Raw genomic sequence first — 20,643 nt, 5'->3', positions numbered from 1 at the left:
CATTAAATTCCAGTGAAATATATTTATGTTTGTGGTTGTAATGTGACAAAATATGGAAAAGTTCAAGGGGTATGAATACTTTTGCAAACCACTGTATATGCATTTCCTCTGTTACATTACTGCATTTGGCCCGCAGCCCTTGAGTAGATTTTCCTTTTGGCCCTCTCAGGGAATAAGTTTGGACGCCCCTGCTCTAGTAGAACCATTTGACTTGACTTGGTTGAGTAAATTTAACACTTAATAATTTTAGAGCACATAACTCCTTTCATGATGTGGTTGGTCATATTTAATTTTGTAACGAGTGTGTGTTAAATTTTAAAATAAAAAGTAAATACATCATTTTTATGTTTTACATGTAACAAGATAAATGTAAAAGTAATGATTTTAAATAGTACTTGGCAAAATTACAAATCCTCAAAAAATTACTTAAGAACTGTAACAAAGTAAATGTACTTGGTTACTTTACACCTCTGGATATCCCTGATGATGTGTGTGAGTGTGTGTGTGCGTGCATGTGTGTGTGTTTATTTACAATTGATTCAAAAGAAGGACTAGTCCTGCTCCATCATCATGCCTGACCTACCTAACAAATCAGCTGGCAGCATCACAGCGCACACACACACACACACACACACACACCAGTCGCAGGCTCAGTCGATGTCGCCTCCCTCACTGATGATAACATGAGCTGACACAACACTCGATGCTGCCTGGCTCATGCCAGTCGGTGTATCTAGTTTGTGTGTGTCAGTTTAACCCTCATCATCCTCGCCCCCACCCAACAGGTGCTGCCGCGTCCCATGATGCTCTGTGTGTAACTGAGGACGGCTCAGATCACATGAATGGAAATGATAAGAACGCCGGTAAAAAAAAAATAGAAAAGTAAATATTACTGTGCATAAACAGGGAGTTGAGTTAAAATAAAACAGATCAATGGAGCACAGATCGGTCAGACAGCACCGCTGCATAAATGATGACTTCAGAAAGAAAAGACAAGTTGTGATCTAATTATTTTCTGAGGGCTTAAGTACAACCCCGCCTCTCATCAGCTGTGTTTACAGCATGAACGGGAAGGTTTGAGAGGACTGTTTATGCATAAGGTGAAAGTGTTTTAGTAGGTCAGTGTGTGTGTTTCACATGGATGAAGGTGAGTCAGCCAGGCAGCCAGAGACAGGATAATCAGCTCCTATTAGCCCGTGTTCCCTTTGGTCTTAATGAGATTAACCAGGTCAAGAAAGGCTGGACCACAAACAGAGGCATTAATCTCACTGTTAAAAAGGCCATAATGTCCCATATTTTCTACTTAGAGTTGAATTGTCTAAACTATATTTTGTGTAACATTCTAAATAATTTTAGAAAACATTTATTAAATCCTGGACATGAAATGTGATTTAGTTTTGGTCTTCCTCCTCACATCTCTTCCAGTTCCCTTATTCTGTGTTCTTTTTTTTCTTTATGTCAGTATTCATCTTTATCTTGTCCTATCTCCCGCTGATCTCTCATCTCCACAAATATCTGATGTCTCAGATGTTGATTAAAATAAGACATTCATACTCATTTTCGTCCTTTCTGAATCATTTAAAGTTCATAAACGACAGACACCACATATGCAGCACAATGTTTTTTGTGTCATTAGTGAAATAAGCTCAGATGTTTTACTTTAGTGTTTCCTCAACCAAAGCAAACATGAAGCACCTTCTTTTGTTGAGGCAGCCTGAATTCAGACTGTTTACCAAAGGCTCAGCAGCTGATCTCCATTTCATTCTGTCCCGCTGCCTCTCCAGTTAAATCTATGCAACTGTAGCTAGGATCTATTTTTATTTTAGGATATTCATAATCCAGATGTCAAAAGACCTAGCGTGGCTACAAATACAGTAGAGCCAGCCAGCGCTGATACTGGCTGAGCACCAAAACCTCCAAACTAATCCAGAGTTGGTATTAAAAAGACTGCAGCAGCATCACACAAACATCCCCATCATGGTTCGTCAGCCTCCCTGTGTGGAACAACACAAACAGAAATAAACTTTATTACTGTCTAAAGAATGATTCAGCATTCACACTGATGTTTTCTTGTTTATTTGTTATGTTATTGCAGTTTACCTACTTCTGCATACTTTAAGCTATTTATCAAAAGGAAAAAAATTGAATAGGTCCTCTGGACGGGTTCTTCTTTAATGAAACGTTTCGTCTCTCTTCCAAGAGACTTCTTCAGTCTGAGAGTTTCAGGCAAAATTCAGGCTTTTGAGTCTTGCCTCCATGTGACTGATACTCACATCACATGGCCATCGTTCACAGGTGACTGATACTCACATCACATGGCTATCGTTCACACCTAATTAATACCTATTGTTAACAGGGGGTGGAGTGATACTGCCAATGGCAGCGCTGTAGGAGGGGGACAACTGAAAACGGAGGGCCCCACCTCTGTTTAATGATGGACGGTCTTTCTTTACAAAAATGGCTTCTTTTACTCCTCTCTCAAACCAACGTTCCTCTCTATCAAGAATGAGAACATCCTCATCTCTGAAAGAGTGACCGCTGGCCTGTCAATGAGTGAAAACTGCAGAGTTCTGGCCATTAGACGTAGCTCGTCTGTGTTGGGACATTCTTTTGAACAGTGGCTGCTTTGTTTCCCCGATGTATAACTGGTCGCAGTCCTCCTGGCACTTAACTGCATATACAACATTGCTCTGTTTGTGCCGGGGCACCGGATCTTTGGGGTGAACCAGCCTTTGCCGTAATGTGTTTTGGGGTTTGAAAGCTACTGGGACATCATGTTTAGAAAATAAACGCAAACCAATATGCAAATTAGCCTGCAGTACCACTGTTCTACCCATATGAGCAGCAAAAACACATTTTTAGACCAAATATTACAGATTTGAACAAATACRCACAAAAACATCAAAATTAGCACAGAAACAGTACTATATAACGTTTTAGACACATTCTAGGCAGTTTATCAGCTAAAAAAGTTAATTTTGGGGTAAGTTACTCTTTAACCAGTTTTATTGCCTTAATCTGCAGCTATCTTTGCTCCTTCTGGCTTTTAGCTGTTTCTTTTGTCTTTAACAAATCTGTTTCAGCTTCTCTAGTAAATCTCAGCATTCATTAGTTTCATCTGCAGAAACTTAACAATTTTCTATCATGTTCTTTATTTAATTCAGCCTTTATCCTTCTCTCCTACTTTTTACGTTCAACACATTTAGCACCTAAAATCATTTCCTCCCGTTATTTTTTTTCCTCTTTATATAACCTCCTCTCACCCTGCCCTGCTTGCACTCTGCCCTTCTGACCACCTCTCCTCATTAATTATCTTTCCTTCAGCTCTCTGAGCGCCTCTCCACACCTTTATCTCCCCTGTTGAGTCTTCTCTGTGGATTCTCCACAAGTCTCCATGACCACAGTTGTCTAGGCAGCAGGCTGTGCTGTAGGGAAAACTAGGTGAAGGAGGTACATAAATAAATACAATTATGCAGCCAGTCAACATACTGAAGACAGGAAGAGGTGTGCATGCATTCATACAGGTTTACGTAAAAGAGCAAACATCTGGTTCATTTAAAACAACCTTTATAATCAATCAAACTGATATGAACTTTAAATATGTTTAAATATTTGTCTGATTTTCTCCAGAAAGTACATTAGATCATTTTACCCATAAAAACAATTTTTAGCTACAGTAAATTTGAAGCGGTGAAACTGGTTAGCATCTAACAAAAGTGTAAAGTGATTAAGCTGTATTCTGTCAGTAAAAGCTGCTGACTCATACGTGCCGTGAACCTGCTGGGGTTGTAATGATCACCATGTCAGGAGAATCAGCTGCACACACACAGCATCAGAGCAAAAAGGAGGAAACTGCTTTATGCTGGAGATTTAGCTTCTTATTTGTCCCACGAGCCATAAACCTGCTTAGCTGTAACAGATAATCTCATCACATTTCCTGCGTTTCCGGGTCGTCCAATCCGCCGCCTGCCACTTTTATCAGGAATTTTTGTCCAGTTTGTTCGCCTCGGCTGCATCCAGACTAGATTTTGGGTCACTATCTGTAAAACTGATTGGTTTGCCATTTCTGAGTATTTTAAGGACAGTTGGCGGTGGCGGCCATCTTGGATTAGATTGACTCCAAAACAGCTGTTTGTTCTTTTTACACTTTTTTTTACAAGAAATACTTAAATTAGGACAGAAGCATGCCTTACATGCATTTGTTCTGTTTTTAAACTTTTATAGATGTGAAACTGGATGTAGAGCTTGTGATCTGTGTGAGACAAACTGGGTCAAATCTATCAGAACACGGAGTTTTAGTCACTTTGGTTTACAAGGCTTAACACCGCACTCGCTAAGTGAGCTCTGTGAGCTTTAAAATGACAAACTGTGCTCGTGAGGCATCTGTGGGTGAAACGGATGACAAGAGTGTTTGTTTGTGTTTCATGTTCTCTCCCGGGTCCGTGGTCTCTTGACATTTGGGTGCTATGCAGCGAGTCCAGAAACCCTCTTGACATCTGCGCATTTGTGACCCCACCCAAAGCCCCCACGGCTCCATTTTAAAAACACACAAACACTCATCAAACACTCGGTCTGTGTGTCAACGTCATTTCTGTGTACCGTTTATTAAGAAACAGCTGTCAAGTTCTCTTATATGCAAATATTTTCATTTAAAATCTTTTTTATTAACAAATCTCTTGAATTGGGAATTGTAGCATTAACGCTTGTTTTATCCATGTCGTAGTAAAGCCAGCTCTTTATGCAATCAGTAACTTATGACTTCATGCGGTTTCATTAAAGTGGCCTCATTTATTTGCGCAGGATTCATGCATGAGCTTTTGTTCCCGCTCATGTGGTAGCTCCGAAAACACTTCCTTTCTACACGATGATCCAAATACACACTCTTACTTTTACACACACAATTACACACATACACACACACACACACCTGACATGTGGACAATGAGTAAACATTAGTAAAAGTAAACCAACAGAATAAATGGGGCCTTCAAATATCTGATCTTTTGCAGCCTTAAAACAATCACTACAAATCAGAAATGAGATGTAGGGTTTTTATGTATTTTAATATTTATTACAAAAGTAAATAAAGTGACATTAAATATTCATGTAAGGATTTTCTCTAGATGTACTCTTCTTGTACACATAGCAAACGTTTAAATATGACCATTAACATCCTTTAGCATTTATTGTCTCTAAGGGAAATTATTTATCCTTTGTTTACAGTTTATATAATTGGATATGCTGCTGTTTTATTGGATCAGATGTTGTCATTTAACTTTTAATTGTAGTTTTCTTTCCAATCCAGTTTGAGTTTTTTTATTTTGTTTTATTTATAGAGAAGCTCATGGCAGCTATCATTTATAAATATTTCACAAACTCACATCAGCTGGTGGGTAACGTTCTGTTTACCTAAATGTGACAAAGTTCCCGTCACTTAAAAGTGCAAACAATTTGACATTATTATTGTATTCTTCATATAAAAAATTTTAACTCAAAAGCATTGAAGATGAATATGGTTTGCAGAACTACTTTAACAAGAACATCTGTGGCTCCTTCATCTGCAGAGATTTTTCTCACATCACAAGAAAACAATTTATATTTGCAGAACTAGAAACTGCCATTATCCCACAAAGACAGAGGCTTTTCTGTGCCTGTCTGTTCATGATATGACTTGGCCTAAATATACAGAGGAACACACTCACTTAGGAACAACTACATCCTTCCGTACACCCACCCACACAGATGCCTTAAATAGATTCAYACACATAATGCTGAAAAAGAGAGAATCAGTTCATTGGTATGCAAGCAAAATACACACAGTGGACACAGAATAAGTGTGAAAATGTATGAGTAATTGTGTGACTTTGTACCAAGATTTCTGTAAAGTACTGAAACTCGTCATATTATATTATGCCTGAAATCCTTCTGAATCTGAACATTTTTATTGCCAAGTAGTCAAACAAGTTGATTATTTAGCCAGAAGGACTGCTTTGGTGTTTGGTGCAGAAGAAATGCACAATAAAACTGATAGATTTGTCTAATGACATGTTGTCCTGCTAATTTCCTTCTGAGTATGTGCTACCATGTTGTGTTATTTTCATATTGCACATTTAAAATTTTAATTTAAGGAATATGATAATGGAATAATCTGGAGACTGATGTTAAAATGCCAGCTAAATGTTTATGATGACAAATGAATGATAAAAGTTGGTTTGTTAAAGCTATATAAAATTGAATAGCATAATGTGTATCTATACAAATTGTTGCTCAAGAAGGAGTTTCTTTTTACTTTATTTGTAGACTATTATTAGAATTTATTTTTTGGTCAAAAGGGGGCAGATTTTAAGATTTTTTCTTCTTTCTGCTACTTTTCATTTTATTTTGTATACAGAATTGATTTTATTTTATATTTTGAAAGAAATTAATAAAGTTTTAAATAACTACTGTTTGCCAAGTGCTTCACATACAACTGATATAAGATCTTAAGAACAATAAAAACAAATAATAACCATAAAAACAAAATGGACATTTATACAGGAGCCAGTCCATTCAAGACCTTGCAGATCATCAATAAAACCTTCAAATCAATTCTAAAACTAACAGGGAGCTAATGAAGGGAAGCCACCGGGGAGGGGGCTGAGCAACAAACAGCTATTGTTCAGGTCAAGCATGGAAACAATTCATTTGCTTCACTGACCGTATTATATGCAGACATTTCTAAAGAACTGACAATAAAAGCTTGATGAAACCGTTCTCACTCTCACCCACACCTCAGGACAGTTTGGTTAATTAAAACCAACATGCATGTTTTTGTTTTAAGTCTTTAAGACATTTATTTATTAGATTCAACCACGTTCAGCCATTTTTAGCTCAATATCTGTAAAATGAACTGAGCTATACATTTTTGAGTTTGATAAGTTTGAACAGCTGTGGCGGCCATCTTGAATTAGGTTTTTTTGGTTGAAAATATTTCCAATTATTACTTTTTGAAAGTTTCGTTAAAATTCGTCCAATAACGCAAGAGCATTTTTGCTGACAGACCCAGGATAAATGCATCATCATCATCATCACCTGCTTTTTTTTTATTTCAGTAAAGTGACATTTACATTAACCTCAAGAGTTCAATGCAAATAATCTCTCAATCTTTCTTCATAGCTGTGCGGGCAAAGAAGCACGTCACACGCCTCACACACGTCATGTGATCATCGAAGTGTGCTGCTTAATGCGACTCTCATTTCCCCTCCTCCCTAAACCTTTAATCCCTGACAGAAATAAAATGCTTTCTGACTTTCTGCCCTCAGATTTACACTGAAACACTCAGACAGATGAGGAGAATCAGGACAAGTTACAGCAAAACACTCAGGGAAAAAAAAAGGCATTCTGTTTGTAAAGATCCAATTACACCAAAATGCACGCACACACCAACACACACACATACACCTAACACTGCGAGCAGATGTTTTAACCTCTGGAGAAATTAACGTCACCACAAACATTCAGCACTTTCTTTTTTGCCGTCTGACTGACGACACATTCACACGTGTAGGACAAACTCACTCCTGCACTGTTTTAAAATAACAGGAAATTCAGATTTTTCTTATTAAGTGAGCTGTATGAATTTGCTGAAAAAGCTAAAACTTAATTGTTAGAACTATCGGGGGGGATAAGATCAGTAAAACAAAAGCTGAAAGCAAAGACAAAATAATCTGCAGCTAAAACATAAAACCAGTAAAGCCGTAAAAATTTAAATTGCAAAATGTAAACTGGTCAGTAACGCAGCAGCTAAAAGCTAATGCCAATAAAAGAGTGAAAAGCTGAAATGAACAGAACAGTGGCTAAATAATGAAATTAGCAGAACAAAAGATAAAAGCTAAGACCAACAAAACATTATCAAAGCTTAAACCAGCAAAATACAAGTTGGAAACTGTAGCTGAACATTAGCTCACTGCTGAAATTAGCAGAACTACAACTAAAAGCTAAAAGTGAGGCAAGCACAAAACAGAACAGTTTTTTCATGGTTTGGACATTTCTTCATTTGTTACAAGTTAGACATTACAAAAGACTAATTATTAGCTGAAATGTCCTGAACAAGCTGAACAATGTGATGGTAAAATAGCTGAAATTATGCAGAAGTAATTAAAGAAAAAGCTCAGATGAAAACGAGAAAATAGCGTGAATGCTTAGTCGGCATCTTTGTGAGTAAAAACTGTGACAAAACTTTAAGTGTCAGCACAGTATGTTTCAGTATAAACTTCATTTTATACTTAATTGAATTGATTACAGAACATGTTTACACTTAAGAGATTTATTTAGAGAGTTTTCTATGAAACTACCTGATAAACTAAATACTCAATATTTTATGATCATCAAAATTCATATAAAAGCAATAATCCTGCACAAAATGGAGTTCCAAAAGGATTTCAAATATTTGCCATTTCCATATAAAGAGGAATAATAACCACATCAGTCCTTTTTTTATTTACTTCAGTGAAAATTCAGCTGAATGCTTTCTGCTCTGAGTGGCTGTGCTGACTAAAACTCCTGCTGCAGTGTCTGTGCACAGTTTGATCAAAAATAATGCTGCGGCTTGTTACCATGGTTTAACTTTAAAAGATTACCGACCTTTTGATCTGTGACTCATGCTGTTTGTGGAAAGGCTCACCCACGTGCAGATAACATGAACTCTAATAATGAGTACGAACTGTGCATGTTGCACAACTTCAACGGGGATACATCATCATCTGGATCACACAGAACCAGAAAAACTGAGGATGAACAAGTTGTGGAGTTCACAGATCGTCTGTGTCCTTTAAATACGACCCAAGAACACAGTGAGACACCAGGTTAGGTGCAAGATGTTATTTTTTTAAGACGATATTCAGAAAGTTGCCAAAATAAAACTAACAATATAAAACACTTTGCTTCTCGTCTGAGGATGAGATCGTTGGATGATGACGCTCTACTGTAGCTGACTTATATTCTGGAAATACTGGGATTTTTAGATTCGAGTAAGTTTGTTCGGCAGATGACCTTAAACGCACCATCAATCAGACTGCATCTTTACAACAAAACGTCTTAGACTGCAGCTTAATCCAGCAGCAGCTGAGTTATGTTTTACTCTTGTTGCACAAAGCATATTGTTGAGGGATTAGATAATCCCTAAATGGATGCAAGTCAGAGATAAACAGATAGAGGACAGATGTGAAAAAGATGTTGGGTAACATCTTTATTCAAACTCACATCTATAAGATTAAACACAACATCTGTGTGTGTCTACTGTTAGAGGCTGTCTAAAAAGACCTAAAAAATATTAACCATTTATTTTATTTTAGTATTTGCTTCGACATTGAAGTGAAAAGTTTAAAAATAAGCTGGAGTGTTGAAAATAATTAGAGCTCTGATCCAGAGGTGACTGTTTTCACCAATAGCATGAGAACATTTCCTTTTTGGGAACAAAAAATTAAGATTTTTACTGAAGCAGGAAGAAGAGAAAAACACTGTTGAGCAGAAGCAGAAACACACCAAACAACAAGCAAACCAATGTATAGACAAAATGGAAATGTCATTAAAATACATGACAGTCATGTATTTACCTGGTACTTACCAGGTTTGTACCTGGTACCACTTGGATATATTTTTAGTACTTACAGAGCATACTTGGTACTTGCAGGTACCTGAGGATGAACAAGTTGTGGAGTTCACATATTGTCTGTGTCCTTTAAATACGATAATAAATAAGAGGTACCTGCACTTACAGGAACTGGGCTGTATTATGAAGTGACTTGTTATCGTGTACTTACAGGAAACATAAGTACGAGGTATGTATCTAGTAAGTAATATTAATTCTCACCAAATTTATTTAATCTAATTTAGTGACTTTAAAATATATATATTTGGAAAAATGAAAAGTAGTTCATTTCAGGCTGTCTTCTGTCATTAACTTGCAGATTATTTTTTACTTATTTGATAATTAATTATTAATCACAATAAACAAAAGGGAATTTGTTGCCTTTTAGTGGCCTGAGTGAAAAAGTCAGAAAGGTTTGAGAATCTGTTCAAACATTATTTTTCAGACTTCCAGCTTAAACACTTCCTCCAATCCAACAGTCCCAACATTAAGTTCAAGCTGAACAAGCACTGTTATAACAATCAGCCATAACATTATGACCAGAGCAGATGATGGAAAAAATGTCTAGTTTGATAAGTGAGAAAAAATTGGCTTTTCTATATTGACAGAAAAAATAGGCTATTGGAACAAAATCAAGTTGATCACATGATAGTTGTTTTTCAAATCTGTTAGGGGTGTGAGAAAATATCGATACACTGAAATATCGCGATATTTCATTTCCCGATACTGCATCGATACTCTAAAGCCCTGTATCGATTTTTAATTAAGGTTTAAAATGTCAACCTTCTTGCCAACCGTTCATTTTTATGTTGTAGTTCAGCCTCTGACCACTAGTTGGCAGCAGTGAGCCAGCCATTTGGCTCCTCTACCTCTTGAGTGCCAGAGAGTAAGGGTAGCATTAGCATTGTAGGAGAAAATGTAAGGCATTGTAAGTAAACATCAGCTTTTTTTTTTTTTTTTTTTTTGAGTAAGAGGTTTTTATTTAATAAAATTTTTGGACAAAAAAATTGCAATATATTGCCTTGCTTACAGTATCGCAATATATCAGGATATATCGTATCGTGACCCCTTTGTTATGATATGTATCGTATCGCCAAATTCTTGCCAATACACAACCCTAAAATCTGTTAGAGGACCCATTCATTTTCCATCCATCCCTCCATCAATCCATCCCTTTGCTTCAATTCTTCTCTTTAGTGACTACTAATCCACTGCCCAGCTTAATCCATCAAACTGCTCTCTCTCTCTTACACACACGCAGAGTTTCTTTCCCTCCTGCACTCACTCTCTCACGCACAACAAAATACACACTACAGTCACACAGTGAAAGAGATCCACTACAGATCCAAACATTTCTTCACATAAAAGCTCTCATCTGTTTGACCTGAAACAGAAAATTCCTCCTACTAGCATCTGACAAATTTAATGTTACTAAATTATCAGACTAAAGTGTTTTACAAAAGCAGATTGTTTTTATTTGATTTTTGAATATGAAGGACTTGCAGGATGAGACCAAAACTATTTATTCTAGCATTCTATTAGAAAGACCACAGATACAAGAAAAAAAAAATTTTTCATCCTCGATTTCTCACACTCTACATTGTGTAGCGAGCGACAATCGTGGACTTGGACAGTGTGAACAATCCCCATCTGTTGATGGAACATGAAACTGTGTCCATCTCACTGGGTTTTATGCACACACACACACAAAAATTTCCTGTGAGGATAAGAAAGTCCCTCGCTGTACTCAGAAAAAAATGTTTGCGCGCGTGAGATGTTCTTATGAGAATAGAGCTACACTGGTAGAATTAAGCTGCCATCAAAAATTCTGAATGGTCTTTTCAGAAACGTTTTAAGTAGATTTTTTTACTACAAAGATTGTGCCTTTTTAATTTCTGATCTGTTAAGTGGTTATAATATTCTCAAAAATAATTTGACGATTTATTAAGTCATTTTTTGTATGACCTTTTTATTGTTTCAGATTAGATGAGAAGTGTCCCTTTCATTTTCTCATATTTTATATTATCAGTTTAGCCCGTCTGCTTATCTAAAACACACATACATAAACAAATCTTGTGAACCATCTTCAGCTGAGGTGAAATCTGAGCAAATTTCAGACTTCATTAGACAACCAAAAGCCCGAGGTCAGACCCATCAGAGCAGATAAGACTGAACAAGAAAAGGCACGGTGACAACTCAGCTTCCTGATGATTAAATATGGATTTAATGTGACATTTCCTCCTTCCACCAGCCTGGTTTCAGCCCTTGTTGGAAGCCTATACCAGATTTTGATTCAATGAAAAAGCAGGTAAGAGAACTTTAGGAAACCATAAATTCATAATAATGGGAATTTTTTTTGTTCTTACATCCTCTGACTCAGCAGTTCTCAAACTGTGTTCCCAGGAGCCCCAGGGGTCTGTGAGCTGTAGCTTGGGGGTCCTCAAAAAATTGCAATAAATTGTTAAAGGGGCAATATCATGTAAAATCAACTTTTGAGTTTTATATCATGTTATACTCTCGTAAAAAAACATGCTCAAAGCCTTGCTCTGACTCATTCATGCATGTTTGAGAAATCCTGCAGCGTTTTTAGGAAGCCATGCTGAGGAGCAAAACGACAGGTGGGGGCCAGAAACGCCCCTGGGACGTGTCTTTAAGCCGAACTTCTTCATGGCAGAGCGCCCCCCCCACACACACACACACACACCCCACCCATGACTCCTGCAGGCTCTCGGGTGAAAGTGAAACCTGTCTGCTGAGCCCCTAACACTAGTTCTCTCTCAATGAAGCTCTTTTCAGATGAAAAATACTTTTGAGGAAATGTATTTTCAGATGCCAAGTACACTGCAGCATAGCCCCACCCCCCTCAATGGGCGGGACAGAAGCGAAGGTGGTTCTTAAAGAGACAGAGGCCAATTTCAAGGTGTTCAGAAGAGGAAGTGATGAAAAGATAAGTTTATTTTCTATTTAAACATTAAAACAGCATTTTAATACCAGCTAAAAGTGACATAGGTACCTTATTATGGTATAGTATTTAAATATATGCCTGAGAAACACATAATATTGGCCCTTTAATTTTGTTGTATCATTTTAAAATGTGCAAAAACAACCAAAAAAATAATTATTTTCATAGCATTAAAACTGCAGTAAATCATTTTAAATCAGCATGAGGTTTTTGAGGAAGTCCCTGGATTTTCTTTTCTTCTTTAATGGGTCCCCAGACCCAAAAAGTTTGAGAACCCTGTTTTGATTGACCCTGTTTGAGCAAACTTTAGATCTTTGATTTAAAAGTCTTTCAGTCAGAGATTGACCACAAAATCCAACATGGCTGCTCTGCACATAAAACATATCTGCAGTATTAAACTTTTTAAGGGCATTTTTGTCAGGTTGTATCACATTACATCAGTCTGAAACACATTTCATTGGACATCTCTATTAATAAAAATGTAACTGTGGCATTTGATGACGTGAAGTGCAGTTCAAATGTTGTAACCAGCCACTGCTAACAACTAGTGCATCAGAGCACAATAGTCAGTAAACTTCCTTAACTAAAACTTCACAAAACCAGTTTCCTGAATAAAAAGGCTACAAGAACTAATGATTAGATAAAACTGGTGTTTTAAAATAGGTAAGTTTGGTTTTTAGAGTAACTGCAGGCATGCAACATTAAAAACAGACTAACTTTAATTATGCCGTTTCACTCACAGAAAAGGTATCTGTCTGTGCCGGCTTAAAATAGCAGTCTATGCAGAGGCAGGCCTATATGTGGTCTTTTTCTGTCACTGAAAATCAAATGCCTTCTCTAAGAGAAATCCAATTCATGGGCATAAATGTGAGAGGGAAACTGAAAAGTGAATTTAACAAAGAGTCTGACATTAGGTATCGTTTTCTTACTCCTAGAGGAAAGAGTTTGTTATAAATTGTCAGGAAATGTAATATTGCACTAGCTTAAAATGTGTAATTTTGTAGCTGAATTTAGGTAAAAGAATGATCGTGATCTGGTGTGCATGTGTGGAAAACAATTTGAAAACAGGCATGGCATTGTGGTGACATGTCAATCATTCTATTTTTGTTCATACAATCCTCAGATGTCTAATGACAGGAGACAACCAGTAAGACTAAATCATGACTCCATAGAAGCTTTAGGAAATTCATTACAAGATGCATCAGTCAAACACTGGAACCCTTAGTTTAAAAACCCTGCGTCTCTAAACAGGCATCAACAAGCGGTTGTTGACTAAAATTATCATGAGCAACAATAATATTTCACGCCTGACATTTCATCAGGTTTAAGATTCAGATTGTGTCCAAACAGCTTTTAATTGCACAAGAGATTTTGACAGGTTGAAGCAGGAAGAGCATGTGTGTAAATAATAACATGGCTGAATCCCATTTAGATGTCCCAGTTTCAGGGTCAAGGTTCCTGAGTCTGTATCGGTCATTACGGAGACGCAATCCTGCAGGGCCTCTGCCAAGTGTCACTGGGTCCTACGACTAGCAAATAAAACGTTGTTTCAAGAGATGGTGGACAAAAGAACAAGTGTCGGGTCTCAAAGAAACGATCTACAGATGAGAAATTGAAAGCTGTCTTAAGACAATAATATNATAATAAACAGTAAAGGCTTGAGACTTGCTCTATCCTTTAGTTCAGAGGTCTGCAACTTTTACAGTCAAATGTGTCATTTCTGCTCCTTGGCTCACTACAAAAATGTGTCCTGAGACACAAAACATGCTACAACTGTGATTATCAACTGGTGGCTCGTGGGCCACTGAGTTTGTTTAAGGGGAGCCTTTCTGGCCAGTGTGGGTGACATAAAACAAATAATGTATTGCAGATTTTAAGTTTTTTTTTTTTAATATTACTATTTATTTACCAAAAAAAGAGAAGACCATGTAATCAAAGAGAATATTGTATTTTATTGATACCTATTTTTTTTTATAAAAACCTACAATTGAACTGATGTAGGCACTTTTTTCCTAATTATTATTAATATCCAGTCTAGTCTTAAAGGTGTTCTAATCAACTTGTAGTAACTTCTTATATATCGATATATGCAAAAAAAAATAGACAGAAAAACTGATAGTTAACTTTTTCTGTTGCGGCTATAAAAACAAAATTAATTCTCTCATGTTAGCTTTGGTCAATGCTTCAAGGGGCCGCTGTGGTGGGGCCAAAGACCACATTTGGCCCCAGAGCCGCAGGTTTCAGACCCCTGCTTTAGTTGATTACTCCGAATGTCAAATTTTTAACTCATTGCTAGCTTGAAATCATCCTGTTGGTACAAGTCAAATTGATATTTCTTTTACAGATTCAACCAAATAAACAGACTAAAATGTATTTTTGACCCAGCCTGCTGGTAACTGTCACTGTTAGTGAAGACTGAACAATGCAGACAAGAATGAGGAGCCCAAAAAAAAAAGAAACTTCAAAACTTTAATAGAGAAAATAAATGAGCCGATATGGCAGCGACCGCTTACAGGAAATGAAGAAAATCATGGAGGATGAAGCATGGCAGAAACACCACTGGTTCATCTCATACAGTTGGGAGCTATTTAATGCTTAAATAAGTTATTGGTCAGAGTTAAATGGTTTAACAAGCAAAGAAAAATAAATAAAATCATCTGAAACTGGTCAAATAGTCAAAGTTTAAAGAGATTTTCATGGAAGATCAAAAAAGGTCTGGATCCATGGCAGCAAAGTATATGGTTGAATCAAGACTTTTTTTTTTAACACAAATCTCATATCATATAAATCTTTATGTACATATATTTAAAAAGTGTTAAAATAAATCCAACAACAAAGCCCACACTCGGAGTTACACTGCTGCTGGATTTCTACAGAATTTGAACAGATTGCAAAATCAGATCTGATTTGAATTCATAAACAATTGTTTTGTAATGTTTGTTTTTTTGTAGTAAACTGTTCTGCAATGATTGAAGAAACACATTTCTATCTGCAACTGCCTGTCTGTCCTTTCACAGTGACCTGCTGCGAGGCACACAGGGATAACCCACTGAGAACGTGTGTGTGTGTGTGTGTGTGTGTGTGTGTGTGTGTGTGTGTGTGTGCGTGTGCGTGTCAACAGAACAATGAAACCCCACACATTTATCCAAATATTGCCGGGAAAGCCCTCTGACAAAGCTCGCACATCCAGCCAATTACTCTCGTGCAGAAGTGTGTGTAATCCAGCTGATGACACATGCTGACACCGACAACAAGCAGACAATAGGGGGAAACATCAGCCAAGGGTTTTACTTGCAGATTTCCATGAAATTAAAAATATATATAAAGCCAATATTTTGATGGGTTTAAACCAACATATCTCTTCTATAGAGCAAATTCTGCAACATTAGGTTCTCACTGCAGGAAAATAAATATTCATTGCTTCCCTGATCATGTACGTCTTTTTGTTCTAAAAAAAACCCACAAACTACCATCCGAATGTTTTATTAAACTCATTCACAGACACACACACCGGTTATTAGCAGTCGGCAACAACGGCGTAAAGAAACTAAGTGAAAAGAAAAATCTTTAATTCACAGAAGATGCTAATTAGGCCAAATCTATTGTAGCTGAGATGTTCAGTAACAGAGTGATGCTGAGGGTCTGTTGGATCTGCAACATGTGCGTCACTACTCACCAGTTCTTGGTTGGTAGAGTTGGAGTCGTCTCCAGGAAAGGGGATGTAGATGGCTAAGGCCACACAGTTGGCAAAAATAGACAGCAGTATGAAGATATCAAAGGGTCTGGAAAGTGATGGTCAAGGAAGACGAGAACCTCAGAGAGCAACATGAAAGTGGGATGGATGGATGGATGGATGGATGGATGGATAGATGGATGAATAAATGGGTAGATTGGATTGGGATGGATGGATGGATGGATGGATGGATGGATAGATGGATGGATGGATGACCCTGTCACTTCTCTCAACAGTTAGTTCTGTCATGGTAATGCTTCTATCTGTGCTGATCAATGATGTCATTTTCAGAGTTCAGAGTTGGGGAAACACCACATCTGCCTTTATGTTTGCTTTGTTTTACTTTTAACAACTATTCATGACTAAATAGAAGATAGAAATCAGCTTAAGCAATTTGAAGAAAATTTGTCAGGTTTTTTTAATAGAACATCGGCAACAAGATTCCTCCAAAAAGCTTCCATTTTCTTGGTGAGTGAATGCAGAATTAAACAGCATCAACTTCTGGTTGAAGCAGTTTTCTGAAAAATTATCACCAATTCTGCATGTCTATAATAAAATATTATTTTACTACGTTTTAAATTGTACTTTTTATATGTAAACTCTTTTTTTTTTTCAACAAATTTCTAATTCATTTTTGAGCATCATTAAAGCAGTTTTTAGACAAAAGGTTACAAATGAGGTTGATCATCCTGTTTGTTAGTAGTAGAGTGGTTACAAATTTGTACTTTCAGAATAACTGCACATGACAGAAGTGGAGTTACTGCCACCAGCTGTTACCAACAATCCAAAAGTAAAAGCAATCCTGCCCCTGCAACAAGTGCACCCCCTTTGTTAAAGAGTCATCCTTTCCCCTCGAGCTCAGAAAGAGAGAAAAAGTTATCAAACTGCATCTGAATTTCTTAAAATGTCTTGTTTTGAGTCCAAACCTCACATACATTCTCTAGCATTTTTAATGTCTGGAACTATTAATAAGCCCTACTTTACCTTCAGTATTTTGTGCTTTTCATTTGATATTTGAATTTTGCACTCCAACAAGCTGCAGGTTCTAATCTAAAAAGGATACTTCCACTCCACCAGGCTGATGCAGGCCCTGCGGATCGGGTTGTTGAGGGTGAGGCAGAACAGGGCCCTGGGGGGCCGGCTGCTGGTGGATCCTCCTTGCTTTTTGCTTTTAGCGTACTGCTGCCTCTTCCTCTGCGCCAGGGAGCCGACAGGAGCCGCTCCAGTGTTGGTGAGGGAGGGCTGGGAGCTCACGTCGGGCATTTCAGAGTCGTCCTGCGCTTGTCGAGCCGCGGTGATGGCGGCGTGCCAAGCAAGGACCGGGCTGACACCGGAGCCGGAGCCACCCTGGCCCTGAGCCCCGAGGAGCCCATGAGAGGAGCCGACGGGCTTCCCGGTGCTGGCTGGAGCCTGAACGGGTTCTGATGGAGGAAGCTGAAGCAGACCGGTGTGGTTCTCTGACCAGAGTGCCGGGGTGTCAGTGGAGGGAGTGGTCCTTCTGTTGCTGGCATACTTTGCCCCTGGAAAGACAGAAACAACACTTTGAGACTGAAACTAAAATGGATATAAATACTCTCTTCTGCATTTATTGGTTCTTCCTGACATTTTGCACCAGCCTGAACAAAATTTTAGCTGGGGGAGCTGTGAGCATGTGTGAATTTGCATAACAGTGAACACCCAAATGCATGGTAGAAGTACATGATTTTATTTAATACTAAAAAGTAAAATGCTGTATCACTTGGACAGATCATTTCAAATTGGTAATCTGATTACCTTTTTGTAGGTTTCTGTAAAGATTTTGTGCAGACATACAGCTACACTCAAATTAAAACCTTAACAGCAAAATGTTAAAACATACTCTTCCATTTACTTCAAATAAAATAAATATTGACTAATAAAAAATACTTTTAAGTAATCCTCTTTAAAAATGCTGAACTCTCCCTTAAAGATTAACACCTCACTGATGTTTGAACCACAACTGAGCAAGAAATAAACACATTATAATCTACTTAAGAATGAACATGTAACTTACTGTACTGTTAATAAAGATTCAGAGGTTATTTTGAGAAGATTTATGAAAACTGAGTCATATTTTTAAAAATAAAGTTGGATAACTTAGATCAATACTGTAAACCAAGGATGGGCAACAGGTGGCCCATGGACCACATGACTTCTGTTCCGCCCACCAATGAAGCCCTGCCCACCTAATTATTTCATTTTATTTATTATTTTTTTATTATTTTGGGGAGGTGGACTAACTGTTCACAGAATTTACATATATTTATATACTTCTTTTACAAGCATCAAATGTTTGTTAAGATGTTACATTTAGAATACAATTAACACAGAAACATGCAGCTTGAGAAATAAACTAATAAACTACAAGATAGCGCGTTTCTTTTTACAACAAAGACAAAAAGCAAAACAAACAGTGGCTCGTGCTGGATTGGAAAAACTCCCTTTGTGCAGCTTAAAGGATTATCTGTATTTCAGTGTGAAGAGAAGTGCCAGAATTTCACATTTAGGCTTAAAGAAAGAAATTTTAAAAAAAGGAAAAGAAAAGGAAGGAGTGTTAACAATGATGGGACTGAACTTGTAGGGATTTACGTGTAGTTCAGGATGTAAAGGCGAAAAAGTGTGAGACAGAGAGCAGCTCCGGCCCTGCAGGACTGAGAGAAACTGTCTGTAAAATCAATGCAGACCACGAGGGAACAGGACCGTGCCCTTGACATGGTCACTTCGATGTACAGCAGAATGAAACCACAGCCTGGTGTTCATCGTAAAACCACCAACACTTCATGTCAGCAGAACATTTTTATTTAAATCTGAATGTTATGTGATCAGTGGGCAAAGATGCTTAAAGTTGAATAAAGTCCACAAGAAAGGGTTAGAGTTTCCAAATGCCTTTTTCACATTTATGCTATGTTTGCCTATGTGTTTATTTTTAGCAAAACTCTCACAAGGTAATCTTTTCATCTATGTTTATAATTAACTTTGAGTCATTCAACACAACATCTGCAGATCAGCAGTTTAGAAGATATCGAGCTGTCTCAGATATTCTGAGCACTAACTGATCGTGCAAAATCTGGCTTTAAACCACTGTCTGTTAGCTAAATATCTCACGATGGATTTTTGTGAAACTTTACAACGCAATCACTGGATGAACATCTGTAACTGAATAACTTTTGAAGTGAACCCAAATCAAGATGGCCACAGTTCAACCAAAAAGATGCAAAAACTGCTCAGTTTTACAGATATCGAGCTAAAATGTGGCATAACTGTAGCTTATTCACACTTGCAATCTCACAAGACATCAAGCTTTCAAAAAATAATTTCTCAACATATTTTAAGAAGTGCAGTCTTTTATTATATCATCTGCATTAATGATACGTATTTTTCTAAATTGTTACTGCAAAATTAAATGTAATTTTTCAAAAACCTATAGTCAACATAATATTTCTCGGGATATTTGACTTCTCTTCTAGATGCTTTACATTACATTAAGACACAAACTGAGCACGAGCTGTCATTAATAAGTTGTTTAACATTAAAGGCCTGGAGGAAAAGTGTGTTCTAGTTTGTGTTTTTAACCACTTGTACCCAATAAAACATATTAAAATGAGGATTTAACTTATTTGCACCGAGACAATCCATCCTTCAGAACAACAAAATAAAATAACTTGATGACATAACAGTCAAGATTTTTGTTTTCCTTAAACCAGAGGATTTATTCACGCAGGAAACAAAATCACCTCCTCCTCAGCCCATATTAACATTAATAATAATAAATATAAAACATGATCTTGACTCAGGGAATAATCTGACAGGTTGAAGAGGACATTTAAAGAATAAAACCCATCGAGCGCTCTCGCCCACTCCAACTCTCCATCAGCTCTGCGCTCACATTTTTTTCCTTTACCTTCAGTCTGTTCATCTGCTTCTTGCATCCTCGAATCCACATCGAAAAGGTTTGTTTTAAATCCAACTCATCGTTGGAAGAGACCACCTGAGCGTGACGACGGCGCGAACCCGAGCGGAGGCGCTCAAAGCCGAATTGTTACCGGAGTTTTCCGGAGCGCAGACCCCGAGAAGAGCGCCGCGCGTTTTCCGCCACATCCGGGTCCCTGGCTGCAGACTGACGGCGCGTGCGGAGGAAGAGCTGGACCCGGAGCAGCAGCAGGTCCCCCCCAGACCGAAGACTGGACCTGTTCAAGATGTCCTAACAAGGCGACAAACTTCTACCTGTTTCATTTGGAGCAACATGGGCCTGTACACAGACATTTTATTGTAAAGACCTTTAAAACGCACTATATATATATA

The 20,643-nt window shown here is 37.6% G+C and overlaps 1 protein-coding gene across 15 annotated transcripts in view; it reads right to left on the bottom strand.

Annotated features, from left to right (window-relative positions):
- The window catches only part of cacna1db (calcium channel, voltage-dependent, L type, alpha 1D subunit, b), a 75,787-nt gene that overhangs the window by 54,156 nt on the left and 988 nt on the right, over positions 1-20,643 (bottom strand). For 14 of the 15 annotated variants that reach the window (XM_014001721.1, XM_014001723.1, XM_014001724.1 and 11 more), the window contains exons 2-3: positions 17,387-17,843; positions 16,267-16,372 (exon numbers count right to left, since the gene is read on the bottom strand). In XM_014001721.1, the coding sequence (XP_013857175.1) occupies positions 16,267-16,372; positions 17,387-17,843 (563 nt within the window). Of the gene's footprint in view, positions 1-16,266; positions 16,373-17,386; positions 17,844-20,242; positions 20,464-20,643 lie in introns of those variants that run through there. The other variant, XM_014001719.1, reaches the window with a different exon arrangement.

Source organism: Austrofundulus limnaeus, unplaced genomic scaffold (genome assembly GCF_001266775.1).
Source record: "Austrofundulus limnaeus strain Quisiro unplaced genomic scaffold, Austrofundulus_limnaeus-1.0 Scaffold10, whole genome shotgun sequence".
Lineage (NCBI taxonomy): Eukaryota > Metazoa > Chordata > Actinopteri > Cyprinodontiformes > Rivulidae > Austrofundulus > Austrofundulus limnaeus.
The sequence above is the reverse complement of the archived record's forward strand: the minus strand, read 5'-3'. Positions and strand labels throughout refer to the sequence as shown.